A 16,860-nucleotide genomic window follows, 5' to 3' on the forward strand; every position below is an offset into this window, starting at 1 on the left:
CCACCTTTCCTCTTCTCCTCTTGCTGCCTTCCACTACTTCTCTGCTGCTGCTCCTCTTTCCTCTGCCACTGCCTCCAGTGCAAGGACATCCTTGCAGCATCTTTGCAGCTCAGTATCACACTGCAAGGAGGAGGCCTTTCCTCAGAGGCAGTTATGGTAGTCACAGAGAGGGTGGTCACCACTGCCATTTTGCTACCACTGTGGCAAACATTGTTGAAAGTTTGTCTCTGCTAAACTTTAAAGTTCAACAGAGGGCCAAGTGTCAGTGGTGCCTCAGTCACAATGCCTTGTGCTCTTTCTCTTGGCAGATCAGCTGTTCCTACCATCAGAGCATTATTTGCATTCAGCTTGGCCCTTTTGAGCATTGTAGCTGTTTTTCTACATTGACCCCTCTCAAGAGATTTAGTTGTATCTCATGGGTGGTATTCAACTAACTCCTTGCCCTGTTTTCTCCCAGTGGCTCCAATTTCCTTATCGTCTTCCCCAGAAGGCAGCCATTTCTGGATTTCTTCTTCTGCTGTTCCTAGAAAGAATCGTGGCTGCCACTTGCATCATCTGCTTCCTCTGTTTGCACCCCCTCAGAGGTTTCTAGCTGCAGATCAGCTAGCAGCCCTCCCACTTCTGGCAGGATGGATGCAGAGTAAAAATTGCCAGCCAACTTAAAGATGAAATCCCCAACAATACTGCAATCCTAGCTTTCTGCAGTTTCTCCATTATAGGTTGAAGCTCTGCCGCTGTCCCAGGGTTTCAAAAATAGATCTTAACACGCTGAACTTTCACTTCCTCATGTTTCAGCACGTGGAAATTGTGCAACGTCTTAAGCACAGCTTCTTTAATTGTAAACCTCTTAAATCTTATCACTAGATCTTTCACTTCACCGCTGTTTGGCTCCCTTGGACTGGGGGCCCCATAAGCTTGTTCAGTGTCCTGCCAGGTCACTTCTACTGGCAATTTCAAGTCCTGGAACCAGTGCAATATAAATGACGCGGATCCCTCCCATTCCTCTCTCCAGAAGGCCCAGATCTGAACATAAGATTTTACCCTGCATGTTCTCCTGCTTCTCCAGGCATAATTGTAAGTCTCTAGCTGCCATTTTCAATTTCAGCAGCTAGCTCTTTTCGGAGCATTTTAAGGTAAGCTAGAATTTCCCCTTTGCTGAACTTGGCCCCATCATGCACCATGTCACCATCTTGGTGACACTGACAGGGTCCATTTTTCCTGCTCTTTTAGTTGGGAAAATTGAGGATTTGAAGCTTTCCACTGGAAATATATAAAAAAGAGAAGGGTCAAAGATGCTGAAGAATATTATTGTTATTGTTATTGTTATTGTTGTTCTTGTTGTTGTTAAAATGCCCCATGTGTTCAGCCCCAAAAGGCCTTCTTGAGGGGCTTTCCTGCAAAACAATAGGTCCACATGTGAATTAACCATAGTTACATTTTGTTTTATACATGTTTTATTAATTGTGTGGTCCTATCTTTCTGTAAAAGAAAAAAAAAGATGTTATAGATATTGTTTGTAAACTTGCATCCATATCAATTAGCATATGCAAATACGTGTCTCTCTTTTTTTTTACCTTTTTGCTGGTATTGCATGTCCTCATTTTAGTGGTGTGCTGAGTGGCCACTCTAACTGAAACTTATCTCTGCTCTTTCACTGTTTAACCTGGCAGGCAGAAGGAGCAAGGGGTCTACATTGCAGCTTCCATTCACCTGTCCACCCCTGTGCAGTCCTATAGAAGAGTCACAGTCTTGTCTTCATAGAATTGTAGAGCTGGAAGGGACCATGAGGGTCATCTAGTCCATCCCCTGCAGTGCAGGACTCTTTTGCCCGACGTGAGTCTTGAACCCACAACCCTGAGATTAAAAGACTTCTGCTCTACCAACTGAGCTGCCCAGCTCACACATCAGCTGTCTAGCTCCCTCCCATGAAGTCTGTCTTCATGGTTAGAATCAGGCAGGCGCGCTGGCAGACAGAAAGGCGTATTGCAAAACAAAAACAAAAAATCCCAACAACACGCATGCTGCAGAGGCAACAACCTATGGCATTTGGGTGCCTGAGGCAGAAAATCCATAGTGTGCACAGCAATGATCACAAGCAACTGTGCCATGTTTGAAAGGGAAGGGGATGGCAAAGGTTTTTTTTCAGAGGTGGTGGTAGCTGTGGAAGGGATAGCCTCTGTAGCAGACAGCAAATTTAACTGGGCATCAGATTCCAAGGAGAACCTCTGCACCCCATGGCACTCCACAACCAGCCAACTCATAGCTCCATATGCTGCCTCCAAATGTCTCCTGGTCCTTTCATCTACTTCTTTTGATTTTTGCAATTTATTTTTAATTTCAAGTAATGAAACATAGCCATACAAGGATTACAGAGCTTAGTAGCTGTACAGAAAAGAAAGCAAAATAGCGGCTGATGGTTGTAGTTTTAGACGTTCCAAGAAAGGCAATCAAATGAAAGTGTCTCTCCATAAGGTTCAAGGAGTTGATGGAGGGTGAAAACTATGTCCAATTGTCTTAACAAAGTCTCTCTCTGATCCTTTCCTAATTGAAAGCTGGTGACAAACTGCTTCTTTGCCCCTCAGCTTAGATATGAGGAATGTCGTGTACCCAAATGCTCCTGGGTGTTGCATTCTAAAGGCTGCCAGATTCCCAACTATCAGAAAAACATATTAAGTTATTAATGACTACAGCAGTTCTTTTGTTAACGTCCCTGGCCGCTCATCAGCTGGGCGTTCCCCATTATCAAGATGGCCAAATTCATGACATTATGAAAGATGAAACTTGAGAACATGAGTGTTTCTCCCTCCTCCCTCTTTTTTATTATTTAAATTTCATAATAATTAAAGTCATGTGGGTGGGTGTGCACATGTTTTTTAAGCAAGAGATTTGTGGCTTTTTGCATATGCATACCAATAACATGCAGACCATTTAAATGTTTGAGATAATAGTCACTTTAGATGCAAACTCCCTCTGCTGGTCTCTCCAAATAGCACCTATGCTTTCAAGTCATGCCAGGGTGAAGGGAGGTTGCCAAGTCCTGATGAGGTGGAGAAATGGAATCAGCAGAAAGTTAACTATTTGAAGACACTGTAGGATGCGTGAGGATTTGAAAGTCCTGGACCGGCTTCAGAAAATGGAAATTGGGAGCACGGTATTACAGTGGTCCCAATCCTGCCTTCAGAACCAAGTCCAGAGAGTAGCATTGGGAGAGTGCCCCCTGGTGGCTCTTATGGGGTGCTGCAGGGGACTGTCTTATCTCCACTGCTGTTTAATATTATTATGCATGAAGTCGCTGGGAGTGGTCATTAGGAGTTTGGGGGCAAGGTGCTAATGGTTATTTCTCCTTAATCGTTGAATCAAAAGAGGCTGCTGCGCAGTTCCTGGGCCAATGCCTGGATGCAGCTGTGAAATGGATGAGCTAAAACAAGCAGAGGCGCTGGGGGTGAGTAGCTCCCGTGGCTGAGAAAATGGTCAGTTGCCTACCCTGGATGGGGCTGCACTCCCTCTGAAGGAGCAGGTTCACAATTTGGGGGTGCTTCTCGTCCAGCTTGGTCACAGGAGGCTCTGTGGCTAGAAGTTCCTTTGACCAGCTGCGACTGATTCAACAGCAACAGTCCTTCCTGGACTGGGAAAGCCTTGCCACAGTAGTTCGTGGATTTTCAAAGCTGTGGATTTACTGCAATGTACTCTATGTGGGGTTTCCCTCTTGCTTGATCCGGAAACTGCAGTTAGTACAAAATGCTGCAGCATGATTGCTGGCAAGAGTGAGGCCTTGTCAGCATATAACACCTGTGCTCAGAGATCTGCACTGGCTGCCGAGCCAAGTTTAAGGTGTCACTGTTAGGATATAAAGCCCTTAAGAACTGGGGACCGGTTTATGTATGAGATCACCTTACCCTCCATATGCCCCCTCGGCCATTTCTATTGGCGAAATTGGCACTACATAATAGGTGCCACATAATATCTGTTCTGTATTTGTAAGAACTGTCTTTTAGTGTGGCAGCGCCTACACTTTGGAACTCCCTGCCTCTTGAGATCAAGAGGCAGCTTCATTGCACTCTCTTTGGTGCCTGCCAGAAACATTCTTGTTTAGGCAAGCCCACCCTGATGCTTAGGAAGTAATTTTAATCTGTTTTAGTATTTTAACATCGGTATGTTTTAAAATAGGGTTGAAATTTTACTGTTTTATCTTTTGTAAACTGCTTTGAATGTTTTTTTACAATCAAACAGCATATAAATGTTATGAAATAAACAAACAAAGGCTTTGCAGAAGTGGCTATTAAGGAGAGCTTTGGGGGACAGAAATGGTTTGGCTAGGTGCAAATGGGGGGAATTCTTTTCTCTGATGTTTCCAAAAGGGCAACAGTCATTTCTTGGCTTTCTTTCTCCTAACAGGAGCCAAAACTACCGCAGTCATGGCGGAACTTCAGCGTCTTCCCTCCTTGAAACGAGTGGCCGTTTCTGGGGGCACTCATGGGAATGAGATGTCGGGAGTTTACCTGGCCAAGCACTGGCTCAGGGACCCCTCTGAGTTGCAACGCGGCACCTTCCAAGCTACGCCCTTCCTGGGCAACCCACGGGCAGTTGAGCAATGTGTGCGCTACATTGGGAGGGATCTTAATCGGGCTTTCCTCAATGAATTTCTCACGTGAGTCTATGACCCTGCAGAGCTTCCCTAGGAAAGGCAAGAGTTATGCCACTCCTGCTACTGGGGAAGGGAAACCTCTTTGACTTGCATTCCTCTCAGCTAGATCTGAGGATGTGTTGGAGTGCTAAATCATCACTCAAGGCGGGCTTTTGCTGCATAAGGCTAGGGTGGGGAACTTTTGGCCCTCTAGATGTTTCTGAACTACAACTCCTCTCATCCCAGGCCATTGGCCAGGCTTGCTAGGGCTGATGGGAGTTGTAGTTCAGAAACATCTGGAAGACCTCCATGGGAAAATGTCATCTCACCTTCAGTCCTGGTTGAAGTCCCACTTTTGGCCCAGGAATCTGCCAATTTACCCTCACCTTTGTTTTGCTCATCTGTTTCTTAGCTCCAAGGACTCTGACATAGACCACTATGAAGTTCAACGTGCTCAGGAGATCGACCAGAGTTTTGGGCCCAGGGGTTCATCTCAGGCCTATGACTTTATGTTTGACCTACATAACACCACAGCCAACATGGGCGCCTGCCTTTTTGTGGCCACTGAGCACTGCCTGTTGCCCATGCACATGTGTCACTACATTCAGGTAAGCCCATGATCCTGGGATCTCCTGAAAATCTCATTTCTCCAGCTTTTTCAGGGAAGTAAGGCTGAAGTTTCCTCTTAAAAGTTGCTTCTGTTCTTTTCTCCACAGAAGCATTACTCAATGGGGCCCTGCACCATCTTCCTTTATGAGCAGCCAGGAGAGGAGACTCTTTACCTCACTTCAGTGGCCAAAGCTGGAATAGGTAGGGAGTGATAATCAGCCTGGGCATTCCTGATGGCAGAGAACTATCCGTTCTAGGTCAACTTTGACAGGAGGGGCAGGGCCACTCACCTGTCAGTCATCACGTCATGATGCAGGGAGGGGGTCTGCTTTGCCAGTGCATTCAGCAACCAGCAGGACTGAACTCTCTGCTCTTCAGCTGTCCAGCAGAGGGTCATTAGCTGATGAGCAAGGGTTAAAACCTGCTGCTTTGGCTGCATGCGCCCATTCTCAGCAGGGGACTGAAGTGAGCTGATTGGCAGATGGATGTGGTTTGGGGAAAATTGCTTCCTGGCCAAATTGGACATCCCCAAGCAGGCCAAGATTGTACTGTGAACCAGAGGTTCCTCACTTCTGTTTTAGGGGGTGCCTGTCTTTTGAAGGGGAAGGACCCAGATGGAATAGATTTATTTAGGTTTCGGGTGATGGGCCTTAAATATGCAACAGCTAACTAAGTTATACTTCAGATGCCCCAGTCTCCCATTGTGCTCGGGTCTTAAATGCCAGTTTTTCTCACCTACATGAGTTGTTGTAGTTGTCATGGCCTTCAAGGGCCACTACATGTTTTTGGTTCTTGGCATGGCACAGTGGGCCGTATTGAGATACCTATTTATCTACTCACTCATGAGGTGTTTTTTAAATAAACAAACAAACAAATAAATAAATAAATAAATAAATAAATAAATGTGTATCATGCTCCCCAGAGGAGCTCAGGGTAGGAGACATGTTTTCCCTCCCCTTTACACTCACAATAACCCTGGGAGGAAGAATAAACTAAGAAGCAGTGAGTGGTCCAAGACCACCCAATACGTTTTGTGGGTGAGGGGGGGATTTAAACCCAGGCTACCGTCCTCCAAATCCAACACTCTCAACAACGATGCTATACCACACTGGTTTTGATACTGAGCAGGGCTAGGGTGGAAATGTGTTTCATATAGGTGTACTAACAGCAGGTGTTCGACCCAAAGGTAATGGCATGCTGTGCTTAAAAAATTACCAAAGCAAGGGAGTGAAATGCACAGGATCAGACCACCGCTGTGCCAGTTATGCAAAAGGCTTTCGGGAAGCTCATGCTTTACGTAAGATAGGCAGAGGGACTCTGCTGGGATAATTCCATAATCACTTCTCTGTTATTCCCCTGCAGCGTTAGAGCTGGGTCCTCAGCCCCAAGGCATGGCGCGAGCGGACTGCCTTGCTCAGATGAGATCCATCATGGCCTGTGCTCTGGACTTCATTGAGCTTTTTAACAAAGGTGACCTATCCCATCATTCCTTGTTCTGTACTGATTCTTGGGATTTGGAGCTGGGCAAAATCAGAGGTGGGAACTCTTTTCACCCTCAGGGACTGCATTCCCTCACGAGGAGCCTCCTCCTGGGAGGCCTTGTGACAGTGGTGCCCAGGCCTAGAGACAAAAGTGGGTGGGGCAGAGCCAGTGGCAAAATGGGCGGAGCCATGGGTGAGAGACTTCCCTTTGCACAGTAGGTGCCATTCCAGCCATGCAAAGGTCAGAGGTTTTGACAAACACACTCCTCTTCGTCTTCCATCCGGCCAAGTGAGAGGCATTGTTGCTGCTGAAGGGCAAATTCCAGCCAGGCAAAAGCACCTGATGAAATCTCAGAGCAGGGCCTTTGTGGTCTAGGGAAGGGGTGTGGTCTGGGGAGAGGCATGAGGGCCTGATAAAGAGCCCCTAGGAAGCCACATTTGGCCTCCACCCTTGAGCTAAATGGATGTGACTGGCATGGGTCCAAGAGCTTTTCTTTTGCCTTGCTGTTTTCCCTGGGAAACCTTCTGTTTATTGCTGAATCAGAACAAATGTCAATAGGGTTTTCTGCAAATTGACGCTTGTTCTGATTCAGCAGTAAACAGCGAGTTTATCAGCAAGCCTAGGACTTGCTGATCAGAAGGTCGGTGGTTCGAATCCCTGCGACGGGGGGAGCTCCCATTGCTCGGTCCCTGCTCCTGCCAACCTAGCAGTTCGAAAGCACCTCAAAGTGCAAGTAGATAAATAGGCACCACTCTGGTGGGAAGGTAAACAGCATTTTTGTTTGGTGCTCTGGTTCGCCAGAAGCAGCTTAGTTATGCTGGCCACATGACCCATAAGCTGTACGCCGCCTCCCTCAGCCAATAAAGCGAGATGAGCTCCGCAACCCCACGGTCACGACTGGACCTAATGGTCAGGGGTCCCTCTACCTTTACTTTAATGGACCATTGGCCATTAAGTGAGGTACTCTCCCTTTCTATGGTCTGGTTGTCTTTCCATCTCCTCTTGTCAGGCACATTGTTCCCAGCCTTTGAGACTGAAGCATACAAGGTGGTTGAACGTGTGGATTTCCCCCGCTATCCTGATGGTGAGATCTCTGCTGTGATACATCCCAGTCTACAGGTGAGTATGGAGGGAAAAGGAAAGAAGGGGGGAGCAGACTCCTCTCTCTCCCCCCCCCCTTCTGTGTGTGTAAAAAGTGTAATCTGTATGCATCTTTGTAGCAGCTGCTTCTTCTCCTACACCAGGCATGGCCAAACTTGGCACTCCAGATCTTGTTGGCCTACAACTCCCATCATCCCTAGCTAACAGGACCAGCGGTCAGGGATGATGGGAATTGTAGTCCCAAAAACATCTGGAGGGCTGAGTTTGGCCATGCCTGTCCTACACAATGTGTTAAAGGACTAGGCTCTCACACCTTTAAAAAGTGTGTAGAAATGAGAATGTTGGTAGGTGTTACAAAAGAGAGGAACCTGCCAAACCTGCAACTGCCAAAATTCTTTCCCATGCACAATTGTTGTAAGTGTCTTAGCTGTCACTTTCTACTACATCTTATCACCCATCACCCTTGCTGCATCTGTTCCAGCTTCTGTGAGAGTTGCTCTTGCCACTCCCGTGCAGAGAAGATGTAGGAATGCTTGCTCCAGGTGATTCTTCTGACTGTTCTGCCTTTAGCTTAGAATCAAATCCTCTCTCTTTAGGATAAAGATTTCCAGCCCCTGAAGCCCGGAGACCCCATTTTCCAGACGCTCAGTGGAGATGTGATTCTGTATGAGGGTGACAGCATCACCTACCCAGCCTTCATCAATGAGGCAGCCTACTATGAGAAGAAAGTGGCCTTCGTCAAGATGGAGAAACGCACATTCGCCCAGCCTGCACTGCAGAAGGAGCTTTAAATAAGTCACGTTTAATCCCAGGAACAAACCAGACATCACCAGAAGCCAGTTCAAATGAATACATTTTATATCGTCTAAGAAGCCTCTGTAGTGTACCTCGCCTAGGCACCGTATATTTGCACAAAAAAATAAAGAGTCCTTGTATAATTTCATAGTTTATTACTGGAGACAGCTCTATCATGTGCTTATAGGATACGATAACATCATTCTCTAAAACAGTAGTTCATTGCCTTTTCATCCAAAGAATTTGCACTGGGCTGGTCCCCCTGCAAGTTTTCTAGATTGCCTTTTATTATCTGTGGGGTGGAACTGTTCTGGTGGAGTGGATCACGGTGTTCTAATATGGTTAGAGTTAGCATGAATACAAGGTGTGAGTCTAGATTCAAATCCTGTGATCTATTCAGGACTGCCTGAGCCTTTTTAAGCTCAGGCTCAGCTGCCCTACCCCCCAAATGTCCTTCTTCATGAGGGTGGCTACAAAAATAAAAGGATGCTTATTCCAATTTTACGTGTATCATTGCAAATTTTGAAAATGTTTATAATTTAAATGAAAGTGCAATGCATCTCACTATACTGGGAAAGACTGTGACCAGGTGACTTGTGTGCCAGCTCAGTCTCCCGCCCCGTGCTGTGAATGGGAAACTTCAGGGATCCAGCTCTCTCATATACAAGGCCCCTGCCCTTCCTTCTTATGGTTCTTTAACTTTAAAATGGACTTGGACTGGATTGCCCTTCAGTTAGAGATGACCTTCCAATTAGAGGACTGTCCCCTGTAAGGTAAAGCAGGTGGCCACCCTTTCCCTCTCAGTGGTGACACTGTTGGGAATGACCAATGAGATAATGGCAGCGTTATCCGATGGGTGTGTGGGAGGAGGGAAGAAGGATTCTCTCTCACTTCTAAAATAGATACATAATCTTATGAATGAAAGGTTCCCCAGAGCTCACAGTCTTACGATTCTGGGTGCCTAATTGTTAACGGCATTGGATCTGCCCCACTGCTTGTTGCATACAATGCTGCTTTTCCATTTCCCCCCAATATGCTACCTATGAGGTTATCCCATACTCAGTTGGGCTACCTAGTCAAGACCCACTGTCTTCTCTGCCTGGTGGTAACTCTCTGGGGTTTCATTCAGTGGAGCTTTCCTAACCTTCCTGCCACTACCCTACCTCTTGGCTCAAAACTCTGGTGATGCAGCCTGGGAACTTTAGAACGTGGGATATTTGCTCCAACACTGAGCTATGCTCTGCAAACCCTTTTATTTTGCAGTACAGGCTCCTGCCAGCTCTTGGCATAGGAGAGAGAAAGGACTTGAACTGTGGCTTAAACTGTTGCACTACAAAAAATAAAAAGTTGAGGCTTCAACAAGGTAGTCCTTGGGGAGCACTTCACATTTTCTGGAAATACATAGCATTGGGCTAGTTCTTCCAGTTTGCTACTGGCCTGAGTTTTGTTGTATTGATTTAGCAAGACAGTGCACACGCACCCCCAGTAATGTAGCCTAGTGGGGACGGACAGAAGCACACTAAGGTTCATTTCTTCCCTTTCCATCTTAAGGCCTCTGCAAACAGGCCTTTCATTCATGTCTTTGTTTTGCCCTGGAGATATATGGATACCACCATTCAAGTTCAGGAGAATACTGACATCCCAAGGGGGAGTGAAATATGAAATTTTGCTCTGAACGACTCCCTGATTTTAGTGGGATTCTCCAGGAATTCTGGGCTCATGGATGAAGCCCCAAACTGAATGTATTTTGCTTTGATATTATCTGTTATAGTGTTTTGCTTTTAACTGAGATTTTGTATGCCAGACAGACAGATATTAGATTGGTTTGTCATATAGAATTGAAAGAATAAAATAGAATAATACTGTGCAGAAAGCTTGGATACAGGAAGATCACCCAAAGCTTCAGATGTGATCCATAGTTGGGAACGATCTTCCATATCCAGAGGAGAGAGGAGGCCTCTTCAGGAGCCCAGCTGCAGGATAGCTCCCCTGGGTCAGAGTTTTCCCCCTGAGATATCTTGCACCATGTGACGGTGGAGTCAGCTGGTAGTTGGGTGTGCATGGGTTTTCACTGAAGGACTCAGAATTGGAGGAGATACTGCAGCCTTCTGTGGGTGTTGCCCCACTATCTCCAGGAGGTGAAGAGACATCAAGGGGCAGCCAGCTCCCTCTGGCTATCAGGGGGAAAGGGCAGTAATTCTGGAAGTAAGAAAACACTCACTTCCCCTTTGGATCTTGTTACCTGCTTGACAGCATCATCACAAACTCTGAAACAGGTGGGAAGAGGAGAATCAGTTCCCGAGGTAGCCACTGCGTGCACCCTCTGCATCCCCCATGTCATACACATGACGTTAGCCACAATCCACATCTATTCTGTATCTATCCCCCCTAACCCCTGTTGCATTTAGAGAAGACTGTTAATAGGGAAGGTGCTCCATTCTCTCACCATCAAAGTCCACGCTTCCATCCCCATTGAGGTCCATGTCCTGCAGGATCTCATCCACTTCCTGGCCACTGAGTTGCTCCCCCAGGAGTACAGTCATGGCCTGGCGCAGCTCTGCCCCACTGATCGCTCCATCCCCATCTGTGTCAAACTTCAGAAAGAAGGGCACATGCACAATGTTACCTCCAGCTCAGACACTTTGGTTTCCTTTCCCCTCAGATCCCCCAAGATCCTCCTCTTTTCATGCTTACCCCCATGATCCCCAATCCTGGTCACCCCACTCCACCTCGGCTCCTCTATCCTAAGCTGACAAGCATTTACTAGTAGCTTTGGTCCCCTTCACACAACCACCTGCAGCAGCAAAGGAGTTGTTTCCCTGTGGTATCGTGCCCTTCAGGAGTGTGTGGGGTGTTGTGTAAATGAATGAATGAATGAATGAATGAATGAATGAAGTACCCATCTAGTGAGAGACAGTTGCAGGTGTCTTTCTCATTCATCTAGTATTTCACCTCCTCATGTAGTGCCAAAGGCCATTGGCTCCACTCCTTTATACATACATAGTGTGCAGTTGCCCCAGGGAGAAGCAGCTGTCTCTCACCACTGTGGGTACCTGGGTGTGAGAAGCAAGCTCATATACCATTTACATTTGCCGGGTCTAACACAGCTGCCTGCAGCCCTACCAAGGTAAGGTTGTTTTAGCTTATTTTAGAAGCCGCTCCTTGTTCCATAGCATCAAGAGAAACCTATCAGGCACCTCTTGTCTCGGTTCATCTTATGTGCACATAGCAGCTCAATGAAGAGACATCACAGACACCAGCACTAAGACAGGAGATATGCTTTTGAACACATGTTAGTCATATCTAAGGCGTACTACTTGCCCCCTAGGAGCTTGCACAACACAGAAACATGTTCTCCTGCATAGGCTGAAATGTTCCACCTGCCAATAAATTTTGTTATTCACACAGACAGCCGCCAGAGGGCAATGTATTAATACTTCATCTAATTAATCCCCCTTTTTTTGCTATAGTAAGATCCATCATGGGCAGCCAACCATTCTTCCAACTGTCATCTCTAATTCTGTGGAGCCAGTAGGACTACCAAGCATTCCAACCAAAATAAGCCAAGATTATGGTTGATACGTTTTACAGACTAATGTGGCAAACACAGAGCTATTCTGCACACACAGAGCACTATCCAAGACCCTGAAAAGGCTGGAAGAACTTTCATATTTATTTCTGAAATGTATATGCCATATTGCTAGCCCTATGGGGTCTTCAAAAAGCTTGCAGTTTAAAAACAATGAAAAATATATTATCTAGTGCAGGCTTCCTCAACCTTGGCCCTCCAGATGTTTTTGGCCTACAACTCCCATGATCCCTAGCTAGCAGGACCAGTGGTCAGGTATGATAGTCTCAAAACATCTGAAGGGCCAAGGTTGAGGAAATCTGATCTAGTGCTAGTAAGTTACCTTGTTTTGTGGATTGCTGAGAATCAGTTACTTTTTTGACCCATAATAATTGATAAACAATATAACTTGATTCCAGTAGTGAGAGGACAGGGTAGCTATGAATGTCTTATACCAGATGTGAGGAGCCTTTGGCCCTCCAGGTGCTGCTGAACTACAACTCTCATCAGCCACAGAAAGCACAGCCAATGGCCAAGGATATTGGGAAATGTAGTTCTACAACATCTGGAGGGCCAAGATGATTCCCTGGCTAGTTGCCACCCACATTTCTAGCCTGAACCTACATACTTCTGTGTGTCTTACAATTCATCAGGGATGAATCCCTTACAATGTCAGGGCTTATGGAAATATAATGTGGAGTTGTATCTAAAGCATTACATGGAATATGGTTTGAGGAATATCACAATTCCCTGCTTCCCTCCCGCTGATTGGCTTCCCATCATACCTCACGGAAGGCAATTTTCAGCTCCCTCACGCCCACCATGTGAGCAGTCTCCTCACGCAACTTTGGGCCCATCATCTCTACGAAGTCCTCAAAGTCTACACGACCTCCCACTATGAGGAAAGAGAAGGAGAGAAAAAGTCAGCTTCCCAAGGACTGGGCAGAGAAGCTAGCTGCACTTTTTACGGAATGACTGCAGCACACTCAGTAACACAAATGGAACCTGCAGCATAATGTTGCAGCATGGAGAGTTCCTGTTCATTGTTCTAGTCAGTCCGCCATGCCCTTCTTTTGCATAATTCTCTATTCCAGGGCTGTCCAACATGTGGCATGAGGCATCAAGCTCTTTTTTGGTGGCTCCCAGCAACATTTGACAACACACACCCAGCCCCACCACAGCCCTCTGTGCTACCTTCCCAAACCAGGTAAGAGAGGTGCTGGGCTTTGGAAAAGAGGTGTGAGAGTTCTGACAAGGTCCTAGCATCATCCTACCTCCTTCCCAAGGCCAAGTTAGCCCTTCCCCAGCTTTGCGAAGGAGGTGGGAGGACTCTAGTACTCTGCCAGAGCCTCATTTAATTTATCAGCTTTGGGAAGGCAGCATGAGGGCTGGGAAGAGGCATCAGATTTTGGCCTTGCTCCCCTCTCCTGCATGACAAGGCAGTGAATGGCCTGCAGGTTCCATGTGGAAGTACTCTTGCTACCCAATTGGTATGAAAAGTTGGACCTCCCTGCTCTATCCCATTCCCAGCTGATTTACTGCTCCCCTCTCACCCAACAGTCATACTTCATTATGTGGCTACTGAGCATGTTCAGTCCTCATTGGTATTCCCTCGCTGCCACTCCCACATTTTTTGTACTTCCACAAGCCTTGAGGTTCTACCACATCTGCTGATACCACCTCCCTTTTGTGCACGGGCAGTTCTGTTTTGGGTACGTAAGCAGCAGCACTCACAGCTGAACGCTGGAAATAGAGAGAACGAGTTACTTTCTCAGGAGTAAAATGTTATGGTGGTGAGGAAAGGGGAGCAGAGCACTGGTGTTTTGCATTTAACGCAAGCAACAATGAACCAGCTTATCTACAGCCTGAGTCTGATCATATTGTTCAAAAGCAAGGAGGCTGCTTGTTTATTTAGTTACAGTAAATATATATATTGCAGAACGTTAGTATTTTAGCTGCTGGTACACTGCCTGTCAGCTTTGTGTACTATTTGACATATCACAGACTGCAGCTGGTAAGATTCATTTTGAACAGCTAAATAAGCTAATATTTTATAAGGCAAGTAAGGGTCCACAATATATGTTCACTAGGGATGGAGAGAATTCGGTTCTCTTCATTTCTCATTTTTCCATTCTTAAATTCTGTTTCCACATTTTTGTAGCATATATATATATATATATATATATATATATGAACGTCTCTTAATAAACACATTTCTGTATGCAATTCTGACCGATGTACACATTTTTTGGAAGCAATTTCCCCTGCTATAATAAATTTGGCATGCTATTTTCCCAAATACATTCATTTTTATGCACACTTTCCCATAGCATGTGCATTTTTGTAAACATTATTTGGCTGGAAAACCGCAGTGCGAGTTTCAAAGAGCAGCTGCGTTTTGGTTTGCGTATTGTTTCGGTCAGTGCAAATGTGGTAGATTCTCCTTTAAACGAAAACTGAATGAAAATTCTCCTGCATCCTTGGTGCTCACCTATGCACCTTTATATCATGTGTAATGGAGAAGATGCATCCATTCTCCATTGGCCGATCAGAACTTCTAGAGACTCTGGGGGAGGAGCTGAAGCCTGTAAAATGTCTGCTGCTTCTTTTATTTTAATTGTCCCTAAAGACAATTCTAAATATCAGAAAGTCTACCCCTGGTGATAGGAACCACTGAAACTGCAATTTTGGGGTGAGGGCATTCAGCCAGAAACCTTCGGGCTGTAAGGAACAAGGCAGCACTTCCTGAAGCAGATTTTGGGTACATATCCCCACCTGCACCCCGCAACTCACTGCGCATTTTGATGTGTTGGGAGATCTCAATCAGCTCCATCTCAGTGGGCATGTAGCCCATAGTTCTCATGCACTCTCCCAGGTCCTTGTAACTGATGTAGCCGTCCTGGTCAGTGTCAAACTCCTTGAAGGCATCTAGCAGTTCTGCAAGGAAAAGTCCCAAAGACATTTCATAGAAGTGAGACAATGATACCTGCCTTGACCTCCTCTCTCCTCACCTTGGGGACACAGGAAGACCATGCAGTCATGGAGGAGACAAGAGGACAACAGAAAGAACAAACTTGCCCTCAGGGGTTGCTCTAGTTATGAAACTTCAAAGGGTTGCTGGATGTCTCTCACACTAATAAAGGCAAGTTGCTTTTGAAGAAATTTAATGCACAGCTTTTGTGTTTGTGATAAGCACTGCGAAAAATGAAATTGCTGTGTGGGACTATAATGGCCATTTAGGCACCGGTGTCCTGCTTTCCAGCTCTTGATGTTTTTAATTATGAAATGTAACGATGTGACCAGACAACAGTGATTATGCCATGGTTCTAGTAAGTCCCTTGTTGACATTACTTATTTTGCCTAACTAATGGATAGTTCGTAATTAGTGTCAACTCTAAATTAAATTGCCAAGTGGGAGTGTCCCACATCTTTTTGTGCCAATCCAAAACTGCTATCTCATGCACTGACCCCAGAATCACAACAGCTAGGAAAAGGATGCTAGCAGCCATGCATGGTAGTGGAAAAAAACTATTACATGTGTAATGGTGATGGAAAAGATTGGGGAACAGTCAGATCCTTGGCAGGTGGAATAAAGAGGATCAAGGAATCTGGTTGAGGGATGCCTGCTGAGGAGCAGAGTGTCCTATTGGCTCATCTCATCTACTGAGAATCCTTTGCTACACAATTTATTTACTTCATAAGATTTATATTTTGCTTGATTGTAACAACAAACAAACCTCAAAGCAGTGTGATGAGCAGAGGTTGTTCCCAAGGAGAATTACAACACCTAGTTTGGGGGCAGCAAAAATGTGGTACCAACAGTCATTTAATAATAATAATAATAAATTTTATTTATATCCCGCCCTCCCAAGCTGAAGCCGGGCTCAGGGCGGCTAACAACAATAAAACAGTCAATAACACAACACTCTAAAATCATTCATTATAAAATTAATTCAAATCAAACCAATGGCAACCATTGGGCCAGAGCTCCGCGAAGATTGCCGAAGGAGGGAGTCAGGCTGTGCCCTGGCCAAAGGCCTGGTGAAACAACTCTGTCTTGCAGGCCCTGTGGAAAGATGTCAAGTCCTGCAGGGCCCTAGTCTCTTGTGACAGAGTGTTCCACCAGATTTAGTGAGCAAACGTTTTGCTGCATTTGCTTTGTAGAATTGAGATAGCAAATGGGTGATGGAGTGAAGGTAAAAATGACTGTTTTATTGACCTTCTTAATTTGAAAGGCCTTTGTGCAGCATAGGGCCAGTTTGCATATAATGCTATAATCCTTGGCTTGTCTGATCATTCAAACACTGCCCAGTAGCTTAACTGTGGTTTGTTCACTCCCAACAAAGCACAATATGAAGCCATGGTTTGTTGTTGGCTTATGATTCTTGGTTTGTGTTTTAACAATGGCTTGATGTTACGTGCTAACCCAACACCCTTCCTTAGCCACGATTCCCCACCCCAGAAATGTTCATTAAGTTACAAACTCATGAGGCAAGAGCAGCTAGAAACCAAAGCAAACTTTGGAGAAACAAGTTGTGGTTTCTTTAATCGTTTGTAGGACAATTTGGGTTAGCTCATGGGTTTGAAGTGTTGGTGTGCCAAATAATTCATAGCAATTTTATTTTCATATGTTCATGTTGTACATGTGATTTTTCCTCCCCAGCATTTTGAATGAAATGTG

The 16,860-nt window shown here is 45.6% G+C and overlaps 3 protein-coding genes across 7 annotated transcripts in view; 1 reads left to right on the forward strand and 2 right to left on the reverse strand.

Moving 5' to 3' along the window:
* The window catches only part of MAX (MYC associated factor X), a 703,696-nt gene that overhangs the window by 139,101 nt on the left and 547,735 nt on the right, over window positions 1-16,860 (reverse strand). The window lies entirely within an intron of this gene.
* Window positions 341-8,754, forward strand: ACY3 (aminoacylase 3). Of its 5 annotated transcripts, none has more exons than XM_083443603.1 (8): window positions 341-1,133; window positions 1,671-1,833; window positions 4,396-4,648; window positions 5,037-5,232; window positions 5,317-5,434; window positions 6,596-6,703; window positions 7,725-7,834; window positions 8,413-8,754. In XM_083443603.1, the coding sequence occupies exons 3-8, from the start codon at window positions 4,416-4,418 to the stop codon at window positions 8,605-8,607; spliced, it is 960 nt and encodes a 319-aa protein (XP_083299729.1). In that variant the 5' UTR covers window positions 341-1,133; window positions 1,671-1,833; window positions 4,396-4,415; the 3' UTR covers window positions 8,608-8,754. The 5 variants fall into 5 exon arrangements, with proteins under 5 accessions (XP_083299729.1, XP_083299731.1, XP_083299728.1 ...); XM_083443605.1 differs by having other exon boundaries at window positions 341-1,074; XM_083443602.1 differs by lacking the exon at window positions 1,671-1,833.
* Window positions 8,907-16,860, reverse strand: part of CABP4 (calcium binding protein 4) — a 14,400-nt gene continuing 6,446 nt past the window's right edge. The window contains exons 2-5 of the mRNA XM_083444565.1: window positions 14,973-15,165; window positions 12,965-13,074; window positions 11,058-11,205; window positions 8,907-10,878 (exon numbers count right to left, since the gene is read on the reverse strand). Of these exons, the coding sequence (XP_083300691.1) occupies window positions 10,850-10,878; window positions 11,058-11,205; window positions 12,965-13,074; window positions 14,973-15,165 (480 nt within the window). The 3' untranslated portion in view covers window positions 8,907-10,849. The remainder of the gene's footprint in view (window positions 10,879-11,057; window positions 11,206-12,964; window positions 13,075-14,972; window positions 15,166-16,860) is intronic.

Source organism: Podarcis tiliguerta, assembly GCF_965153285.1.
Source record: "Podarcis tiliguerta genome assembly, chromosome: 1".
NCBI classification, from domain to species: domain Eukaryota; kingdom Metazoa; phylum Chordata; class Lepidosauria; order Squamata; family Lacertidae; genus Podarcis; species Podarcis tiliguerta.